The sequence below is a fragment of the Neoarius graeffei genome, chromosome 4 (assembly GCF_027579695.1).
Source record: "Neoarius graeffei isolate fNeoGra1 chromosome 4, fNeoGra1.pri, whole genome shotgun sequence".
NCBI classification, from domain to species: Eukaryota; Metazoa; Chordata; class Actinopteri; order Siluriformes; family Ariidae; genus Neoarius; species Neoarius graeffei.
Genome location: NC_083572.1, coordinates 92,434,839 through 92,458,420, shown reverse-complemented (window position 1 = coordinate 92,458,420; position 23,582 = coordinate 92,434,839). Strand labels below are relative to the sequence as shown.

The window sequence follows — 23,582 nt, the reverse complement described above, 5'->3', positions numbered from 1 at the left end:
CTGCTGCAGAACTTCCACAGTGAAGTGGAGAAGTTTAGAGTAGTTTAGAAGCAGCCTGGAGGGTTGTGCAGCAGCCTGGCAGCTCATTTCTCAAATACACAGGACAAAAGTTAAAGAAGAGCAAGAAAGCCATTGTTTCCTCTTTGTTGGGTTTGGCTCCTGGGTGCTCTTGTGTTGAGCTGGCTCATTGACTGGCCTGTAGGAGGCAGAAGCTGATGTATGGTTTGGAGCTGCTGCTTTCCTCATGGCTCCTCTAGAGCCACCTGCCTGGAAAGGAGTTTTAATTTGGTTTGTGTCTTTAGCTACTGGAAGCAAACTCAGGCCATTTATCTGCTCTCCCAGTAAGCAATACTTCTAAGCACAGCAGGAGGGTGTGTGTGTGTGTGTGTGTGTGTGTGTGTGTGCTTTGTATTTGATCTTCATTTACTGAAGTTACAATAAAAAGTTTGACATGGTTGCAAAACTAGCAAACCCTCTCTCTGGAAACCAAGAAATCAAATCCCTTGGGTCTCACACACTTTTCCTTCAATCCTCCAACCCTCAGGGCAGATTTTCACACTTTTCTGCTGTTCCACTTCCAAACAATGTGTCTCACATACCTGCCATGGTTATATCTCAGAGATACAGTAACTGTGCTGTGTGTGTCTCAGTAGTGAGTGTGTCAGCCTCAATAAAACTCACGCAGCTCTGCTTCATCACAAAGAGCTACAGGTCCACATCCCCATTACCAACCGTACTGAAGACTGAAGAAGACACTATTCTGTAGCTTATGACATTTTATATAAAATTCTAACTGAAATACGGGCACAAAAAATTTATTCCATCAGTCTCTGAATAAGTCTCCACAGTTTTCAGCAGCTTGTGTGATAAATCTGATCATCAACTAAAGTCACAAGCGTTCTCTCATCAGAAAACTACAGAAACATGACGAAGAAAAATAGCAAAAAGAAAAAAAAGACAAAAAACAGGAAAAGAAAAAAAACAAAGAAAGAAGAAAGAAAGAAGGAGAAATAAATCACGGAAAAATGAAGAAATTAATTCATAAAACAAAACAAATAAAATAAATTAACTGCCCCCTTCCCCCCAAAAAAATGGGGAAAAGAAAAAATAGTAATAAATAAACAGTGAAAGAAAGAAGAAATAAATTATGGAAAAATAAAGAATTTTTTAAAAAAAATCATAAAACAAACAAATAAAAAGGAATTACAAAAAAAGAAAAAAAACAAAATGGGAAAAAGAAAAAAATAGTACGACAAAGAAAGAAAGAAAGAAAGAAAGAAAGATAGATCATGGGAAAAAAGATTCACAAAAAAGGAATTACAAAAATTACAGGAAAACAACAGAAAATGGGGAAAATAAAAAAAGTAATAAACAAATAGATAAAGGAAGAAAAAGATTGAATAAAAACGAATATGTGGATATAATAGAAAATGTAAAGAAAACAAAAAATGAAAAAGACAAACAGGACAGAAAAAATAGAAAAGAATGTAAGCAAACAAACAAAAAAGTAACAAAGGAAAAGCAAAAAAGACAAATAGAAAAAGAATTACAAATAATTGAAAAATGGAAAATTAAACAAGTGTTGCCAGGCAAAGCAAACCTCGCCCGATAGCAGTTATGATGAATATGAAGAAAGATATCGCGAAAAAAAATAGGTGCCCTATGGCAGGGGTTCCCAAACTTTTCCATGCCAAGGCCCCCCAAACAGCATTAGCTTCTGGCCGGGGACCCCCTTTGCAAACCCACAGACAATGCTACAAAATATGTAAAGAAACATCAACTTTTAGAATGTTTTCTCTTACTTTTATTCAATATTCAATAATTGTTACATTTGTTTAGCATAAGAATATTATTAACTAACATGTTTTCAACAGGGCGGCACGGTGGTGTAGTGGTTAGCGCTGTCGCCTCACAGCAAGAAGGTCCGGGTTCGAGCCCCTTGGCCGGCGAGGGCCTTTCTGTGCGGAGTTTGCATGTTCTCCCCGTGTCCGCGTGGGTTTCCTCCGGGTGCTCCGGTTTCCCCCACAGTCCAAAGACATGCAGGTTAGGTTAACTGGTGACTCTAAATTGACCGTGAGTGTGAATGGTTGTCTGTGTTTATGGGTCCATGTGGCTACTGCTTAAAAATAAAATAGTTTTCTGATCCCATGTCCAGACAGTAAATATAGCATATACATTTCCTCTATGAGGCAGAAGCCACAAAATGAAGCGTAATCCAAAAGTGAACAATTTAAAAATCACACAAGTAAAATATACCAAGTGTCTGTACTTGATATTATTCTACTCTTACCTCTTACAGTTTTCGCAACTGAAACCTCCGAACCGAGGCTGACACACGCTGTCACCATGATCCAAACCCTTATTTCCCGGAAATGGCCCGGTGCTAGAGCTCAGTGGAACGCACTTTCCCTCTGTCATAAGCATAAACATGTCTGAAAGCGATTTCTTTAGTCTCGTCCATTTATTTCGAATGGTGAACCGAATTGTATACACTCACCGGCCATTTTAATCGGAACATGTGTATGCACATGTGCAATGCGCAACTGTTACACTCTTACATTCTGACAGCACGATGGCGTAGTGGCTAGCGCCTCTATATGAGGCAGGAGACACAACAAAAACGATTTTGACCTTTTTGGTGACTTTGACTGGATGACCCTCAAAATGTTGGAGGTTCTATTTGAGACCAACGCCCATCTATCCTGAAAGTTTCATGAAGATTGATCCAGCCGTTTTCCTGTAGTATCGTTTACAAAAAAGAAAGAAACCTGACTGAAAACAATACTTCACTCCCTAGTGGATTCCTTCCCGGGCAAGGTAATAAAGAAACAAAATAATAAAAGACAGAAAGAAAGATAGACAGACAGACAAAGAAAACAACAGAAAAAATACAGAACAGAAATAAAGAAAAAGAAACAGAAAAAAATAATTACAAAATAAGAAAGAAAGAAAGAAAGAAAGAAAGAAAGAAAGAAAGAAAGAAAGAAAGAAAGAAAGAAAGAAACTGACTGTCCTCTGTGTGTAATGATTTTGCTGTGAAAGTCACGGTTTACCTCGAACAGCGTGAGGGCGAACGGGTGGCCCAGGTGCTCTGTAGACGAGAGCAGGACCCTGCGATTATCTCCGTTCAGGTCCACGCTGGAGATGAGGTGGAGTTTGGAGTCAACCCAGTACAAACGTCTGCTGGACAAATCTGCTGGCAAAATTGGATCGGTGTTACGGATACATTCAGTTCCCTTTCAATTCAGACCTTCATCCTAATACCAAAGTGTTGAAATGCTCACGGTGGGTATACGACACTACTCATATACACAACGCATCGAGGTAAAACAACTTCAAATGAATTCTCCTTGATAAAACGTGAGTATGCATACACTACACCACTTAAAGACACACACTGCAATGTCTCGCTGTCTCTTGCTTCCAGTTGGATTTAGATTCCAAAATTACAGCAGTCATTTACAGTATTACTCGTCATCTTGCATGATCCGATCCCAATAAATCTCACCTGAATATATGATATGTTCTCCATGTCAGATTACATGATGACGATCCTCTAAAGACAGACTTGTGATGAAAGAAAATTACTGTTCTTGCTTACATCATAAATCACTGTGATGCGGGTTTGTGCAGAAAATAGAGCTACAACCCCGATTCCAAAAAAGTTGGGACAAAGTACAAATTGTAAATAAAAACGGAATGCAATGATGTGGAAGTTTCAAAATTCCATATTTTATTCAGAATAGAACATAGATGACATATCAAATGTTTAAACTGAGAAAATGTATCATTTAAAGAGAAAAATTAGGTGATTTTAAATTTCATGACAACAACACATCTCAAAAAAGTTGGGACAAGGCCATGTTTACCACTGTGAGACATCCCCTTTTCTCTTTACAACAGTCTGTAAACGTCTGGGGACTGAGGAGACAAGTTGCTCAAGTTTAGGGATAGGAATGTTAACCCATTCTTGTCTAATGTAGGATTCTAGTTGCTCAACTGTCTTAGGTCTTTTTTGTCGTATCTTCCGTTTTATGATGCGCCAAATGTTTTCTATGGGTGAAAGATCTGGACTGCAGGCTGGCCAGTTCAGTACCCGGACCCTTCTTCTACGCAGCCATGATGCTGTAATTGATGCAGTATGTGGTTTGGCATTGTCATGTTGGAAAATGCAAGGTCTTCCCTGAAAGAGACGTCGTCTGGATGGGAGCATATGTTGCTCTAGAACCTGGATATACCTTTCAGCATTGATGGTGTCTTTCCAGATGTGTAAGCTGCCCATGCCACACGCACTAATGCAACCCCATACCATCAGAGATGCAGGCTTCTGAACTGAGCGCTGATAACAACTTGGGTCGTCGTCCTCCTCTTTAGTCCGAATGACACAGCGTCCCTGATTTCCATAAAGAACTTCAAATTTTGATTCGTCTGACCACAGAATAGTTTTCCACTTTGCCACAGTCCATTTTAAATGAGCTTTGGCCCAGAGAAGACGTCTGCACTTCTGGATCATGTTTAGATGCGGCTTCTTCTTTGAACTATAGAGTTTTAGCTGGCAACGGCGGATGGCACGGTGAATTGTGTTCACAGATAATATTCTCTGGAAATATTCCTGAGCCCATTTTGTGATTTCCAATACAGAAGCATGCCTGTATGTGATGCAGTGCCGTCTAAGGGCCCGAAGATCACGGGCACCCAGTATGGTTTTCCAGCCTTGACCCTTACGCACAGAGATTCTTCCAGAGTCTCTGTATCTTTTGATGATATTATGCACTATAGATGATGATATGTTCAAACTCTTTGCAATTTTACACTGTGGAACTCCTTTCTGATATTGCTCCACTATTTGTCGGCGCAGAATTAGGGGGATTGGTGATCCTCTTCCCATCTTTACTTCTGAGAGCTGCTGCCACTCCAAGATGCTCTTTTTATACCCAGTCATGTTAATGACCAATTGCCAATTGACCTAATGAGTTGCAATTTGGTCCTCCAGCTGTTCCTTTTTTGTACCTTTAACTTTTCCAGCCTCTTATTTCCCCTGTCCCAACTTTTTTGAGATGTGTTGCTGTCATGAAATTTCAAATGAGCCAATATTTGGCATGAAATTTCAAAACGTCTCACTTTCGACATTTGATATGTTGTCTATGTTCTATTGTGAATACAATATAAATTTTTGAGATTTGTAAATTATTGCATTCTGTTTTTATTTACAATTTGTACTTTGTCCCAACTTTTTTCGAATCGGGGTTGTACATAAACACTTGCATTCTTCAAAGTGAGTTTGAGCTAATAAAGATGTATTTTTCTATCTATTTGCATATTTTAATTTCCCCATTGCCACTACTGTATTTGTAGTTGTCCTGCGAGTCCTGCAAAATCCTGTGCCGTCCTCCTACTGGGGACTTTTAGACAAGCGTCATGGCAGCACTCAACCTCTGAAACTGCGATCAGAAATTTCTGACGGTCTGTTGTTGAAAGTCTGTGGTCACACATCTGTTTTTTTTAATGAGCTGGTCATCTTATACAGTCTAAATTATTCTCAACTCACGACAAAATAATTCTTTTATGATGCAGAATTTTAGTTGACATCAAAAATTCAGCTGTAAAGTGTACGATGCAGTGTTGTAGTCGAGTCACTAAACCTCGTTAAAGTCCGAGTCCAGTCTTGACTCCCCAGTGTTCAAGTCCAAGTCATTACAGAAAATTTCGAATCAAGTCCACTATTGATCTGAGTCGAGTCTGAGACCAAGACTCCAACTGCACCATTTGGCGGTGGCTGTTTTAGCACCATTAACATTAGTTTGTTCCTGAACTTGACGTATGAACAGGTGAATGTGCTTTTCTTTATCAGGGAGTGTGAAGTATTCTGTCAGAGATGGTTGGGAGACGGATGTAAGTGCAGAAGGTGTGTTTATTAATACAAGTGAGGACGGTAAACAATCCAGAACGGCAGGCGAAATCGTGAAACAGTGAAACGGGCAATAGGTCGAGCGAGGCACAAACAGGCTATCGTAGACTCGGCAGAATCAAAGACGAGAAGCAGGAAATCAGGGATGAGGAACCCAAACAAGGAAATAAGGCTCGGTAATGTGTCAGCAATGCAACTCAATACTTCGCAAAGTAAGTGTGTTTTCACAGTTTTTATATAGGCGCGCTGATTGCATCTTAATCCTGTGCAGGTGTGAGTTGTTTACAGTGCACACGAGAGTCCACTTGACGCGCATGCTGTCCGGAACGCACCCGAGAGTCTATCTGATGCATGCGCCAAGGCGTGCTGGTGTGACACTCTTACACGAAATTAGTACAAAAATTAATGCAGATATAAATATCTTATGCCAAATTATTATGGCATGTTACAAAAAATAAAGAAAAAAATTCAAGTCCTCGTCTCCAATTTACGAGTCCGAATGCAGTTAATGCACGAGTCCAAGTCAAGTCACGAGTCCTTAAAATTAGGGCACAAGTCGGACTCGAGTACTACAATGTAAACCTGTCATTAAGTAAACTGAAAACCGATGAAAATATTTAAATAATATTGACTGGCGTTGAGTGGTGTATTAGATATATTCCATTCAGCTAGCATGATACTGAACGAGTCGAAGACGAGTAGCTGAATGGAATATATCTGATATACCATGAAAAAAAGCCAGCCAATATTATTATTATTATTATACATACACATTCCTTTCGGGTGTTCGAAGCGTCTTTCTCTTTCAGAATTCTCTCAAAATCTTCAGTATTTCATGAAGCAAACGTAGTGACCATGATTGTTTGTTTACAAATTGTCACAGTCGCTTGCTAGCCCGGAAGTTTTACGTCTCTGACGTGTGACGTCATATTGTCTTGACAACCATGCAATATCGAAAACTATATTCAACGCTCATTCTCCATTGGGTAGAGTGACGCAATGTACAGAGGATAAGCGATATGATAACAATATTGCATGCTATCAAACCAAATGAATGAAACCTGCAAGAAGGGAATAGAACACGTTTTTATTCCATCGAAAAAGTGTCCTGTATGTATAATAATGATAGATATTGTTTATGTAACTCCATTTGGTTTTGGCTAAACTTGTGGGAAAAAAGTGACAAGAAAAGTGCCGGGCTGAGAAGCTTCAATCCTGCTTCTAATTATTAATTCATTCCTTCATCACTCTTGCATCTCAGGCTTTGTGTCAGCTATTGTTTTTCCCTCGCTCTTTGTATTAATCCGATCTCTCTCTTTCTCTCTCTCTCCTTTTTCAAAACACACATTGCAGCAAAGCATGCACCCGTAAAGAAGGGATTAACAAAAACAAAAACAATCCCTTTTTAATGTTTCATGCTTTGCTTTCCTTCATGTCTTTCTTTTATCTTTCATGGTGTCTCCAGATATTTCTCCCTCTTTGTCAGAATTTCAGTTCACTGACAGGAAATGCATGCTTGAGAAATAAAATTGAAAATGAAAGTTCAGCTTGTTCATGCACCAGCACCTTTTTACCTAAAGTAATCCCATTAGGCCATTCAATTCGCTCCGAAACCAGCACCTGCCGGTCCACACCATTCAGTCCAGCCTTCTCAATTTTAGCCTGCATTCCCCAGTCGGACCAGTACATGAACCTGATGAGGAAAAAAAAAAAGAATTCAAGTAAGAAATCAATCATCGTGTTTTTGCAAAGTCTCAAAGTTGGTATTAGCCAATTATATTTACCGGAATGTAGTTACTTTCAGTAAAAAGCCAGTTGTTGCTGATTATCCTGTAAATTATATAAGCTGGAACTGTAAAAATAAATACTCCCTGAACACACCTATAAAACGCCACACAAATTTAATACATGCTACCGCTTCAGATCATCCAGACTGTAAAATCTGACTTACCTCCTTATGAGACTTTGGTTTTTATCTGTCGCTCATTTTCCTTTTTAAAGAATGCTATTAAGATTACTACTTCACATTTTATCATATCTGGCATCTGATACTAACATAAGAATTAACAAATTTGATTTAAATCTAGAAAAATCCATAAACGTTAAATAGATTTTTTTTTTTACCACAACATTAATGAATACTCAACTGAATGACAAAAAATTCTGGCTGCAAGTCAAATCACAGGTTTAATATAAAGCTTTAACCCTTTGATGCAAAACGTGGGTCAAAAGTGACCCGGCTGAGTTTTTATCTTCTATATCTTTGCAATAAATTAATTCCATCATTCAGTATTCAAGGTATTCCTCAATTAACTTGTTTTTGATCATCATACATCCTTATTTTATTTTTTCCTTTCTTACTTTTTGAATAAAAACCCTTTTTGTATCACTACCCTTCTAATGGGTCAAAAACGACCTGCATTCATTTTCCAGGTTATTTCATGTACGGCTGAGTGTTTCTATGATATACTTTTGAAATAAATTCATTTTGTCATTTACTTTTCCAAATATGCAGTAAATATCTTGGTTTTGTTTTGCACAAATCATCATTTTTATTTTTCCTTTCTTAAGTTATGAACAAGCACAGCTTTTGTAATTCTACATCAAGTTTACACACATGGGTCAGAAACGACCCGCATGCATTTACTACAGCGTTTGGTGGGAACTGTGAATCGTGCTTGTGTCAGACATTTCACAGCTCAGCACAGCGCCCTTTGCCCATCTAATACATGCAAGTAACGTTTTTCAATTGTTCTAACATTACTTTAGAAAAAAATGGATGATTTTTAGGTTACCTTGAGAGTGAGTAGATTACTTGTCAGAAAGTTACAAGTAATTACTATTAGCTACCGAGCTGTTGACATATTCTACTTTAGTTAGCTAATTTTATTGTAGTTGGCTTAGCTAACTACATAGTTAATAAATAAATAACTGGCCTCGTTCACTGCTAAAGTAATTACTTGAAACAAATTATTATTATTATAGTATTAAGACAGGGTGGCACGGTGGTGTAGTGGTTAGCGCTGTCGCCTCACAGCAAAAAGGTCCGGGTTCGAGCCCCGTGGCCTGCGAGGGCCTTTCTGTGTGGAGTTTGCATGTTCTCCCCGTGTCCGCGTGGGTTTCCTCCGGGTGCTCCGGTTTCCCCCACAGTCCAAAGACATGCAGGTTAGGATAACTGGTGACTCTAAATTGACCGTAGGTGTGAATGTGAGTGTGAATGGTTGTCTGTGTCTATGTGTCAGCCCTGTGATGACCTGGCGACTTGTCCAGGGTGTACCCCGCCTTTCGCCCGTAGTCAGCTGGGATAGGCTCCAGCTTGCCTGCGACCCTGTAGAACAGGATAAAGCGGCTAGAGATAATGAGATGAGTATTAAGACATTTAATTTTGAAATCACACTTGGATGACCCATGTGTAGTAATATAAAAAGTATTTTTGTTCATAAAGTAGGAAAGAAAAAATTAAATTAATGATTTGTGGTAATTAAAAACAAGATATTTAAAGAATACTTGGAATATTTAATCATAAAATAAATTGATTTCAAAAGATAGAGCAAAGAAAAACTCAGTCAGCATGAAATAACCTGGAAAATGAATGCGGGTCATTTTTGACCCATGTTGTGCATTAGAAGGGGTGCGCATATGTTTTGCACCAAAGGGTTAATCACACTACAGCTCGCGATGCTTTGCAATAGGTTATCGATGAAAATGAGGCGTTTTGGTGACGATGCGTGGCGATGTACAGGTGAGCTAAAAGTTGTGGTCACACTTGACTGTCACGCCTTCACGCACTACAGCAGCCATGCTGTCTCACAGGACCCAGTCGTTATGGGAACCACCTGATACTGATGTGAGCGCAATCAGCACGTGCATATAAGGGCGCTGTTTTCACACACGCTTTGCAAAGTATTATTGTCATGTTTGTTTCTAGCCATGTTTATGACTCTCGTTAAATACTCTGCTCGATGACCCTGCTTTCTGTTTTGTTTGTGTTTTGTTACTCTGACCTTGCCTCACGTTTTGTTTTTATAAATATCATGCCCGCTAATAAACGCCGTTCCTGCACTTTGATCCGTCTACCACCGCATACATGACAGAATACTTGCAACATCTCTGTGAAAACAGTGTCCTTATCTGCGTGTGCTGATTGCACTCAAATCAGCATCAGGTGTTTCCCATAATGACAGGGTCCCAAGCATGCACACAACGTGCTCGGAAGGATCCCCGAATGTAAATGCACTTTTTAAGTCTCAGGGAAGGTTAGGCAGTGCCGAGCCACTGTGTTGCCGAAGCTCCCATGAGCATCAGAGATATGGACTTGAGACAAATACATCTTAAGAGGCTCAAAGAAGGTTCCCTGAGCTTCAGGAAGTATTTCCAAACCCATCTGTGAGTATATACCACTTAGTTTGCAGATGAAAACATCACCACAAAATTTAAATGCATGCATTGAATTTTTTTTGTGACGTTTTTGGTCACTCACGAGGCGGAGACACACCAAAAAACAACTCGCGAAGCTCGGAGAACAGTCGCTGTGCATCGCACGATTGGTGGTGATGCTACCAGTTTTTCATCGCCAAGTATTCGGAAACCCATCGCAAGCTGTCGTGTGACCAGGACCTTCATGTGCTTACACTGGAACTTGTATCAAGACAATTAATGTAAACAGATTTGAAAATGTGTTGTTATTTAACAGAGACATTTATTTGTGGAAGGAGTCTCCAGTGTCAGAACTCTGTAACCGGCAGAGGAGAAGCTTTCACTTTCAGTTGGATAAACCAAACGTTGCACAAGGAAATCTAAAGGCTGGAGGACATTGTAGTTTGAGGTATATATATATATATGAGTGATTCCACGCTTATGGGTACTGAAATGGGGACATGAACTTATTCACCTAAAACCATTTCTTTTTTTACCATCAGGTCACAAAACATGTAATCTTTAATGAATGATATGTTAAAAGATAACTTTAATTTTCTGAGATGTAATAAAAACATTTATATGCCAAAGTCAAGCCTATGAGTTCCAAAATGATGTCTGTTACATTACTTCTGTTACGATTGTCCATCTCGCGTCTGTTACAAATTAATTACAATCTAGCTATATACCATGTTAATCTTATTGAAAGAATGTGTATGTTTATTCTACTACACATGTTTATTAATTATATTTGCTAAAACATCACCTTCCTATGTTTCAAAAAGTAATTCTACATTGTTAAAATTGAGAATCTATATGTCCACAACACTTCTGTTACGTTCTGACTTTGGCATATAAATATGTTTTTATTACGTCTCAGAAAATTAAAGTTATCTTTTAACATATCATTCATTAAAGATTACATGTTTTGTGACCTGATGGTAAAAAAAGAAATGGTTTTAGGTGAATAAGTTCATGTCCCCATTTCAGTACCCATAAGCGTGGAATCACTCATATATATATATATATATATATATATTTTTTTTTTTACTTTTTAACATCAAGAAAAAGTGTTGATAGATACTGAAATGTAAATTATAATATTTTTCTCCATCACTAGCTTTTAATCAGTGATATTTTGGCATCCAGTCTTGACTAATTTATCCACTAGGCAGTTAGGCTAAGTCCATGCTAATATGTTTTAGTTTTAAAAAGGTGTTTTGAAGTAAAAATGATCTCCATCCAGACGGGTGTTTTAGCTCTGTATCAGAAATAATCTCTGTCCATACTAACATACCTGAAAACACACCTCACATGACCATTCACCTACACTGGGCATGTGTGTGCCGGTATAAACAGCTTGATGTAATTTGTTTCCTTTCAGAAAAGGGTCACGTCATCGATTCCAAACATCTTCATTTTTGCCCGTCTACACTAAAACACTACACCAGAGTTTTCAAACTAAAATGAGACCAGCAGCGTTTCTGACAGTCTCCATTTCTGGGGCTCAAAAACTCCAGAGTAGTGTGGATGCCAGCCGTAAACATAGCAACAGTGATGCATTTTAAAACACACCAAAAATTTTGACTTTACATTACTGGCATTTAGCAGACACTCTCATCCTGAGTGATGTACAACATACCCAGAGGAGCAATTGGGGGTTAGGTGCCTTGCTCAAGGGCACTTCAGCTATTTCTGCTGGTTCAGGGAATCAAACTGACAACCTTTTGGTCCCAAAGCTGTTTCTCTAACCATTAGGCCACGGCTTCCCCCAAATAGAGCACTGACAATCTGTGGCCAAAATGTTGAATGAATGTGCAACATTTGAAACAAGGAATAGCCTTTTATTTTTGACAAGCACAACTTGTCAACCCCACTCGACCATGTCCATCAGTGAAAAACAGAAAACGGTCCACTGCTGGCCAGATATTATTTGAGTGATAGCTTGTTCTCAGCACTGACACTGTGGTACAAGTCAGGCATAATAGTATTGCTGGGGCTTTAAAACATCTTAGTTCCTTCGATGTTTGGATTGAAAAGAGTCCCTCAGGGAATAAAAAAAGAAAGAAACCCCCCCCAAGAGGTCAGAAACTGAAACTGCTGCAGGGCTTGAGCATAATTAACAGAAAAAATATAGTTATATTCTCAGTACAAGTACAGTAAGGAACAACAAGGTAGGCAATTTGTCCACAGGCAGCAATTAGTTCTCATGTAGACATGCTCACTAAAGCTCATTAGCATCCATTTCCACTACTTCAATAATTTGCTTGAAAGGGGTTCGAGGGGATGGAGAGGGACGTCATAACGGAGAAAGGGAGTGAAGAAGCGTTCTAGAGCCTGGTTGAACATTGAATGCATGATATGCACTGGAAGGCTGGGTCCAGAGCAGCTTTACAGAAATCCAGATCTAAATTTTAAATTGTTTCCTAATGAGCAAGCCAGAGGTGACTGAGGCAAGGAAAAACTCCCTGAGAGAACATGAGGAAGAAATCTTAAGCAGAACCAGACTCAAAAGGGAACCCATCCTCATCTGAGCGACACCAGATGTTGCAATTATAAATCATTTCTCTTCTTTCCTAGAACTATATACTATAGAATCAAGTGTGTTGAAAGGAACTTGAGTATGAACATTTCTGTCATGGATGACCACGCCACCATCCGCAGGATGACCACGCCCCCATCTGCAGGACACAAGGGCTCACTGAATGATTTGATGAGGATGAAAATGATGTTAATAATATGCTATGGCCTTTACAGCCATCAGACATCACACCTAGGGGAGATTGTGGTGCAACATCACTATCATCAAAACATCTACTGGGGGGGGGGGGGGTATGTTTTTTTTTTTTTGGAAGAATGGTGTTTATCGCTCTTGTATAGTTCCAGAGATCTGTACAATGCATGCTGAGGCACAGTGACGCTGTTCTGGTGGCTTGTGTGGACCCAAACCTTACCAAGTTACCTTATAGCGGAGCTCCAGCACAGCACCATACCTAAGAAAAAATGGTAAACCCATCAAGTCGATTTTTTGTGGTTTGTCCGTGTATGCGTACCACCAGTCATACACACAGCCTAGTGGCCAGTGTTAGTAATTACCAGTCATACACACCGCCTAGTGGCCAGTGTTATTAATTGCCAGTCATACACACCACCTAGTGGTCAGTGTTAGTAATTAACCAGTCATACACACAGCCTAGTGGCCAGTGTTAGTAATTACCAGTCATACACACCACCTAGTGGCCAGTGTTAGTAATTACCAGTCATACACACCACCTAGTGGTCAGTGTTAGTAATTAACCAGTCATACACACCACCTAGTGGCCAGTGTTAGTAATTACAAGTCATACACACCACCTAGTGGTCAGTGTTAGTAATTAACCAGTCATACACACCACCTAGTGGCCAGTGTTAGTAATTACCAGTCATACACACCGCCTAGTGGCCAGTGTTATTAATTACCAGTCATACACACCACCTAGTGGTCAGCGTTAGTAATTAACCAGTCATACACACCACCTAGTGGCCAGTGTTAGTAATTACCAGTCATACACACCGCCTAGTGGCCAGTGTTATTAATTACCAGTCATACACACCACCAAGTGGTCAGTGTTAGTAATTAACCAGTCATACACACCACCTAGTGGCCAGTGTTAGTAATTACCAGTCATACACACCGCCTAGTGGCCAGTGTTATTAATTGCCAGTCATACACACCACCTAGTGGCCAGTGTTATTAATTACCAGTCATACACACCACCTAGTGGTCAGTGTTAGTAATTAACCAGTCATACACACCGCCTAGTGGCCAGTGTTAGTAATTACCAGTCATACACACCGCCTAGTGGCCAGTGTTAGTAATTACCAGTCATACACACCGCCTAGTGGTCAGTGTTAGTAATTACCAGTCATACACACCACCTAGTGGTCAGCGTTAGTAATTAACCAGTCATACACACCACCTAGTGGCCAATGTTAGTAATTACCAGTCATACACACCGCCTAGTGGCCAGTGTTAGTAATTACCAGTCATACACACCGCCTAGTGGCCAGTGTTAGTAATTACCAGTCATACACACCGCCTAGTGGCCAGTGCTAGCCAGTAAAGAAATAAAACAAAAGAGACTGGCTATGATATAAGAAAATTCTACAACCCAGAAACAGATGGGAGCTCCGCTTTTAGGCAGTGCCTAAATCTATATATTATTGTTTTTTTGTTTTTTTTTCCTTTAGTATGTCACTCATTGGGATACTCGTGTTGAAAAAGTGAAATTTAATGATTTTTTAAAAATTTGACACATTTACCAACCTATTCATCATTAATAACATTTTCATTAATGAACAGGATTTATGTATGAGGAAAGAAAAAGTTCCACTCGTCTCTCACCCTTGTCTGGGGTCAAGAGCAATTGCCCGTGGTTCACTCAGCTCACTGTCCACCAACACTTTTCTCTTTTTGCCATCACTTGTAGCAACAGAGATGGTTTTGTGTCCAGAATCAGTCCAGTAGATGTTATTGTGGACCCAATCGACAGCTATGCCTTCTGGGGAATGTAGCGCTGAATCAATGAGCGTGACCTGCTCAGATGAGTTACTGGCCTTGTTGATATATGCACTGTAAAATAACACACACACACACACACAAGTTAGTCTATCTATCTATCTATCTATCTATCTATCTATCTATCTATCTATCTATCTATCTATCTATCTATAATTTTATTTTATTTTTTATATCCACATTCACTCGATATGAGCAATTCTACTCTACTACTTGGCTATCAACTCATATACGGTGAGTAGAGAAAAACAAAATGGTGGAGAGCATCAAGCCAGATATATCACTTTGTTATCAAGTATTTAAAAGAAACAGAAATAGCTAAAAGAATATAGCTCCCCCCGGGATATCTCCTGTTCCACACTCCAGCCCAGTCAGTGGTAGTAATGCACCTTTAAGTTGGTTTTGCTAACCGCCAAAAAACCCTAAAGAAGAAGGAGAAAATGCCAGAGCGTGTTGCTGAACCAACTGAGGACAAAATAAAAACTCTACTTGAAAACAAAACCCCCCAAAAATACAAAAAAAGCAACAAAATATGGAATAAAAGTAGTTGATAGTAAGAACATGTGTGCCCAAATCCAGAATCCAGGGACAAATGTCGGCCTGGGGGCATTTTGAGTTATTGACAGATTCAGAAAGTACAGTTTCTAAGCTTTCCAATGATGCCTTCCATGTGGAGATCTGACAATATTTGAAGAATGTGTGGCCTTTTGAAAGTGTATACCTCTTAAAACAGAAAAGGGAGAAAATCGCCCTCAAAGTTTTCCATCTCAGCTACTCTGGGTGCAGGGCGGGCACATAATGGTGCTCATTTGCATGATATTAAGGAAAGCCCTACCCCCTACGAGCTAGCACGATGCTACTTTCATGTAAACAAAGATCACCACGTCAATTTTCCTTCCATGCAAAGTATGCCCAACACAATTATGAAGTACAAAAATAAGTCCTAAAGTATACTTTAACGTTTTGTGGTTGAAAAATTACTCACACCGTAAGAAAGATAGCACGATGATGACACAACTAACACAACGCTAGTTTCATGTAAAGCCTCGGTCACAACCGGCCGTACAGTACGCACTCCTACAGCCAGTCTACATGCAAAAAACGCAAGAAACGCACGGAGGGTGCGTGTGAAACGCACGAGAGTGCGCGTGTGATGTGCTGATTTTCGAGCCGCAGACCGGCCGCAGAGGTTCTTTGTCATGTCAAACAAACTCTACGGGCGCTTACGTTTTTTTCAGGTTGCAAGACAAGACAAACTTACGGCCAACGCGCGTCTTTCTCCATGAACAAAAAAAGAAAAACCCGCAGCGATTTGGGAAACGCCAAAAATCACACGGCCAAAAAATCGTACGTCCGGTTGTGACCTAGGCTTAACCAAACCACAACACTCTCCTTACATGCAAAAATAACCACACAGCCTTAGATTAATAAACTTACCCCATCAGAAAGAGAAATGGCGCCTTGCACACACCAATGCCTCCGATGGAATGTAATCCTAGCTTCCTTTTGGTTGTTTTTTTTTTTGCTAGAAATGGTTATCTCCGATGTAAATACCGTGTGTCTGTTTGCTTTGCGGTGTTTCAGCTCCTCTGCGCTCTGTTTAACTTGCTCATTCCATAGTGAAATCACACGCCTGTATGCAGCTTAAGTAGCCACGAGCTCAGCTCGTATCATACAGCTGATTCACGAAAAAAAAAACCCAAAAGACTTAAATCATCATGTGAATGGCCCATATGGTAATTTACCCACACCCCCCAGCAGGCTACAGTCCTGACAAAAACAAGACAATTTGCAACAAAAAATGTATGCTTTTCCAACAAAACAATCTATTATCTGAAATACTGATTGCATTCTTCAAGATCTCAACTTGCACATGATGGAAAAAAACGAAAATCACAAATTTCGAAAAAAAATGCTTCTTTTGTGATTATCTCAGATTCCTTTCGGCCGACATGCGTCCCTGGATTCGGTGAGGTGTCACATATATATTTTTTATTTTTCAAGAATTATTATAATAGTATTTAAACTGCTCCTGTCATTTCGCCGGTTTGTTTACACTCTAAGCGGGAATGATTTTGTTGAATGTTTTGTATAAAGTTTTTATTTATCGAATTTGCAAAAAATGAAAATAAAAATGCTCTGTTTCTCAAAATCCACTAAAGATGGATAGAATAAAACAGTTACTCCGTTCAATCTCGTCGTACATACTGCAGCTTATAGCCAACTCAGTGCTATGCGGCTCATCAGCTATCAGCTCATGTACGATTCGATTTCGTGTTATAACTGTTAAATATCCAACCTCCAAGTCTAGATGAAACCAATTTGTTCATGACAAGTCTCATAGTACTGCATTTCTGCCAAACCACATCATGGATGAGTATCTCATAAAACACGTTCTTGTTGCCAGCTGTTATTTTTATTCAGGCGCAGGGATTCAAGTTATTGCAGCATCTGCATGCCTTTGAAATAATGATGGTGGGACAATAATAATCTTATACACCATCCAAATCTGTTCATTTGATATCTCTGGAATAACATATGCCAGCGTTGTAAGGGACTGATGAGCTACAAGCAAGCACATGATCATTAGAAAACAACTCACTGTAACTCCACCAGCAGGGTGGGACTTTACAACCTGGTAATGCTCCATCTGTGGTGAATGTGTGTTTAACAGATGCTGCCCTACATTGGGTGCCAGTTCTCAAATGACCCTGTCTCTCCTTATCAGGTACTGAGGCTGCAAGCCTCTCTTTTTAAACAAGCCATAGCTTGAATCACAAGCTAAGAGCTCTATTATCTGGAGAAAGTGTTCTGCCCCCATTTCCACATTTTCAGTGGCACACAAAAATAAACACAAAGAAATAAATTGCCTGTGAGTGATGAAGAGAATATGTTAATGACAGCATTTCAAACATATCTGGCCTAATGCCTGGGCCACACTAGAGGATAACTGGGCCAATTTAGAGGCAGATTTACTCCTCCTGACAATCACAAATGGTGTATTGATTTTAAATTGGCCTATTATTATGTTCCCAGATTATCCGGTGGTATGGGGTGGATATAATCAGATTTTAACCCTTCAAATCTACTAATCATCCACCCTGGGACACTACAATTTGAAATATGAAAAAAAACATTAAACATGCTTAACATTCCTGATTGAACATCTGGTCATGTGGGGGTAACACCAACTGCCTTATGTGAAAACACATAAAAGCCAACACCACGAGTTGGCCTAGTGGTTAGCGTGTCTGCCTCTCGATTAGGAAATCGTGAGTTCTAGTCGTGGTCGGGTCATATCAAAGACCATCATAAAAATGGTACCTACTACCGTCTGGCAAGGCATGCTACAATATAGATGTGAGTGGCGAAGTCAAACTCTTGTGATTACCAGAGGACTAGACGCCCACTGTAACCCTATCTGTATGGACCCTTTTCAGTCACGTGACCTTCGTAAACGCGACCGCCATTTTGGACATGTAGTGGACTTCGGCTCGAATCGGTTTGAATGCGAGGAAGGCGACAAACATAAAAGAAAAAGGAGCGAGATGCAGAAAACTGTATTTACTAGTTTACTGTAATTATGATCTGGCAGCTATTTACACCGGATCCAGTGTAAATAGCTGCCGGAGCCAACGTCCGGCCGGGCCGCGAGCGAGTGCGCCGGCTCCGGCCGGGCCGCGAGCGCGCGCGCGCTGGCTCCGCGGCCGCCGGCTCCGGCTGGGCCGCGAGCGAGCGCGCTCCGGAACCTCGGACGTTGGCTCCGGCGGCTATTTACACTGGATCCAGTGTAAATAGCTGCCAGATCATAATTACAGTAAACTAGAATGGAATGTTAACAGCAATGTAATGCCTTTTCTGGCTAATTTTATTCGTCTTACCTCCAACAAAGTGGTCACTACACAAGTGTTGGTATGCCGCTATCCATCTTCTCCGTCGGTCAGCATCTACCGGGATCCGATAAAACGATAACCCTTGCCTTGTTTGTTGATGGTTACTACATCCAGGTGCACAACAACATAGTGGCATGATGGAAGTCTTGCTGAAAATAAACACTTTCTTTGCTGCCGTTCCTCAATGCTGGCTGTGGTAAACTACTGGTAGTACACGTCCAAAATGGCGGCCGCGTTTGTCGTGACGTCACGTGAAAAGGGTCCATAGGTGAGAGGCTGAGGGCTATGGGGATCAGTCAGTGCATTTACATGCACATCCAAATTGAGCTACTGTCGGTAATTGAGCTAAAGGTCCCAGCAGGGGTGCCAGAGAAATCCAATCCTACATGCACACAAGGAAATCGAGCTATTGTGTGAGGTACGTTGTGCACCCGAGCCACAGGTGGTGCTACACGCCCCATCATGTTGGTACACTTCCGGTTGTCGTCATGAAGAAGAGGAGTGATTTCCACTTTACATTCACACCACATGTCATTGCCACCTGTTGGCTACAAACTGTCCTGCGCAGACTGCTGTTTTGTAAGACAACTTATTTTGCACAATTGTATATTTTTCTAAAGTCCATTTTTTGCTTACAATTTAACTTATATCTTAATAAACACACAAAAAGTTCAATTGTTTTTGTTTTTTTGTCTCCTTGTTCCTCCTGACCTCTTCTGCTGCTCGCTACTACTACTGTTGTCATGCCGACCGAGGCTGTTGCGTTTCCCACTTGTGGTCTCGTCACTCGTCACTTCTGGAAGGGAAGTAAGTAGCTCGACTACGTAGCTCGATAGGGTTACATGCACTAAGTAGCTCGGCTACAATCGCATAATCTAGGTCGCGTAGCTCGATTACGAGAAATCCAGTTCGTTTCGATTTCAGCCAAGCTAAGGTGTATCCATGGCATTTAGAACTTCGATTTCAGTCAAGCTACGGCAGAAACTCGATTTTCTCTATGTGCATATAAACGCACTGAGTGCCTCAAAGAGCTGGTTAGTACTGGGACAGGAGACTGCCTGGGAAGACCAGATTCTGGCATGAGAGGGACTTTGACTTGACTTGCATAAAAGCCAAGCTGACTTGCACCACATTTGCTTTGATCTGAAGTCATATTTGTTCATGAGAAATTCTCAAAATCAGGTTCATTGGTCAAGACATTGATTGGTAAGCTTTATCTCAATGTGTGTGTCTTAAATGAATAACTTCATTTAAACACAATAAGTTGATCAGCAGAGCTGGTGGAGTCGTGCATGTACAGATACAAATAAATACAAAAGACTAAAAATACACAAATCTTAAAAAAAAATAGACACCTTAAAATCTGTTGATTATCTGTCAATTATCTTCACATTAACTTAATAGTATGCATAATTATTGTCTTTGTATTAGTTACGGCTACAATAGGATCAACATTTATTCTACTAATGTGAAATTTAGCGAGTAAATGCTTGAATTTGTTTAAAGGAGAACTGAAGGCAAATTTTTTAATTATCAAAATTCTATTTCTCATTTTATTAAATATAGGAATGCATTTTTGATCGCTATTTTATAAGTGCTATAGCAAGTTACGAGCTTTTGAAATACGCTCTGTAATATATCAGTCCATATGTCAAAGCAATGGCCGTAAACAAGATTCGTTGAGACCTGTGCGAGACATCGTTGGACGGAAGTAAAACATACCGGTACAGCGGAAATCAAAGTGACCAACATCTGCCAACGTTGTCAAAAGACGCGGGCGCTCTCTTTCAAATGCTGATGTAATCAAGCTGGAAGTTTTGCTTGTTTTGATAGCAATCAGGAAAGTTTGAAAAAAGTAGGCAGTAATTGTCATTTAAACTCATTTTTGTGCAATATTTCGTTTGGAAAACAGTTTTCAAAATGGCGGCGCTGACACCTGGCTAACACGTCACGTTTCGAAGTCTCACACAAGTCTCGTGAAGATTGCTTGGATAAGCGACGCCTGCCGTGGACCAAACGAACGACATTCAACATGGCTAAAAACCGAATAGGCCAATAAGTATAATATTTAATTGCAATTAGTTGCCAATACGAGTCACGATATAAGGTTACTCAAACCGAATATGTAATTGAATAACATGTTAATTAAGAAATAAAGCAAGTTTAAAAATGACTTCAGTTCTCCTTTAAGTTATTGGCTGTTGATTCTTTGCTAGACAGAATACTCCACAGTATTGCTCCTCTGTATCATATGGAGTTCCTAGTGTAGTTCGTTTCTGGACTTGGAAGGATTATGTCCCCATCTCTTCTACTTTCACGGCTTGAATTCCTCTGTGTAAATAAATCTTTGAATTCTGTAATGGTATAACTTTTTATGCATTTGAAGACAAACTCCGTTAATCATACCTTATACACTGTCTCCAAATTCTCCCATCATGTTCGTGTTAAAACTTCTTCAGCGCTAGTGTCCCATGACAGTCCACATACAATACGCCTGGCCCTTGCATGGAGTTTTCCAGGTTGCTTAAGTGTGTCTTGTTAAACAATCCCCAAACTATTAGACCATACATAACTGATGGCAGTACAACCTTCATGTTGAAGTCCTCCAGTTGCTTTTGGGGGAAAATCACATACCCCGGAGTAAACTTAATTTAGACACAAAGGACTTTGCTACATTTGCAGCATGATCTGACCAGGACGTCTTATTGTCCACTTGAACTCCAAGGAGTCGTTCTGAGTCTTAAAAGGTAAATCTTGTAGTGTGAGGGTTTGGGGTCTTTAGGGGAGATATGGGATCTCTTACATTTTCAACACAGGGTTAATATTACATTAATCATGGAGTGTGGTCCAAACAAACTTGATGGGCACCTCCATAAGTTAAATTCACATGCATGTATGCGCAGTATGGATACAGACATACATTAAATGGCCAAAGGTTTGTGGGCAAAGCAAGGTCCATGAAGACATGGTTTGCCATGGCCTGCACAGAGCCCTGACCTCAACCCTACCAAAAACCTTTCAGAATACCAACTGCACTCCAGGCCTCCTCACTCAACATCAGTGCTGGACTCCACTCATGCTCTTATGGCTGAATGGACAAATCCCCACAGTCACACTCCAAAATCTAGTGTGAACCCTTCCCAGATGAGTCAAGGTTATTATAACAGCAAAGGGGACTAAATCTGGAATGAGATATTCAAAAGAACATTTGGGTGCGACAGTCTGGTGTCCACAAACTTTTGGCCTTATAGTCTATGTGTGTAAATTATATCCGAGTCTGTTCAAGGATTTGACAAAGATAAATTGGATGAAGAGGAGCAGCAGATTGTCTCCATAATTGCTTGGGTTAATGTTTGCTTGAGACATCTTGGCTGAAATGTCACATCTCATCAAGCCAAAGTTATGCTAATCAGGATTAATTAAAGCTAGACAGCCTTTCGATTTCATAAAATCGGTGAAATTTAGTTCCCTCTGAAACTTGGTCATTGTGATTTTAGTTTATTTCTGTAATATCTCAAAACACCAACAAAAAAACAGGCCATTCTGTGGCTGGGAAGTTATTTAATTAGAGGGGATTAAAGCAAGTGATGGGCACTTTCACACCAAAGGTTGCCTTAAAAGTCCCAAAAACAGTTGAAAATGAACTTCAATGTAATGCAAAAATCCATCCTGAATTCCATAGAATACATATTGGGTAACGTACCTCAAGTATCAAGGCTACAAGTCATTTCAAATTCCAAAATTTATTAGTTTTAACATAGCAGGAAGGTAAAATTCACAAATTTGGATTTTTTTACATTATCATTCAGATTTAAGCCTAATTGGTGGATTGGGTCCCCTACATTCCACCTAATTATTGCAGAGATGTTAATGGAACAAAGAGACACCAAAATATCCATCAATGGTGGACATATTTTGGAAAATCTAGTTTTTGGTGAATTTTTTCAGTCTATTTTAGGAGTCACTTCATATATCAATAGAGCTAGAAATGAGAAATAGATCCAGGAAATCAGCTAAAATGCCTTTTTAGAAAGATACACCAATCTGGTAGGTGACTAGAAAATTTCAACTTCATACTGTATCTACTTTCCGGTCACCGTGCAAATCAAATCAGGTCACAAAATCCATATTTCTGTTCAGGAGAGGACAGAATGTTTAACATCACTTTTCAAATGAAAAATTACTCAGGAAAACTATGGCAACAATTTTGAATATGTTTTCTGATTGAAAAAAGAACCTTTTGCACAGTTTCTTGGACCATTATATTATTTCTTGGACCTTTACAATAATGAAGGTTTATTTATCCTTATTATCCTAAAAGTACTTAACATATAAGTTAGCAATTTACATCCAAAACACGTGGAGCCACAAATTTCATACCGTATGTTAAACTATGCATTTGATGAGAGCAAACATTTAACATCTAGTCAGTGAGAGAGAATTAATAGTGTTGGGAGTCTTGGGCATTTGTTCAGGAGAGGACATTTTTCTTTAACGCTTAATTTTCTCAGAAAATTAACCAATATTGTAACCTGGGCACATTTACATCCAAATTATTTGACTTGTCTGACCGACAGGTCTTTGTTTGTACTAGTACTAGTCCCTAGATGGTAACTTTGAGGTGAAAGTTCTTTCTCAAATTGCCACCTAGTTCAATCTCAGAAGTTCCTCATCTGTCTATTCTCGCTTTCCTACACATCAGTAGAAAAACCTGTCAAGAAGGCCTAATGCTACAAAAACTTAACTTTTTATCAAATAACAATGAGCAACACATAACAGTGAAACACAACAACACCAAAACTATGCC

At 39.7% G+C, this 23,582-nt stretch overlaps 1 protein-coding gene across 1 annotated transcript in view; it reads right to left on the bottom strand.

Moving 5' to 3' along the window:
- Positions 1–23,582, bottom strand: part of lrp8 (low density lipoprotein receptor-related protein 8, apolipoprotein e receptor) — a 685,503-nt gene that overhangs the window by 81,647 nt on the left and 580,274 nt on the right. Inside the window, exons 12-14 of the mRNA XM_060920013.1 lie at positions 14,709–14,936; positions 7,483–7,601; positions 3,054–3,193 (exon numbers count right to left, since the gene is read on the bottom strand). Coding sequence (XP_060775996.1) covers positions 3,054–3,193; positions 7,483–7,601; positions 14,709–14,936 — 487 coding nt within the window. The remainder of the gene's footprint in view (positions 1–3,053; positions 3,194–7,482; positions 7,602–14,708; positions 14,937–23,582) is intronic.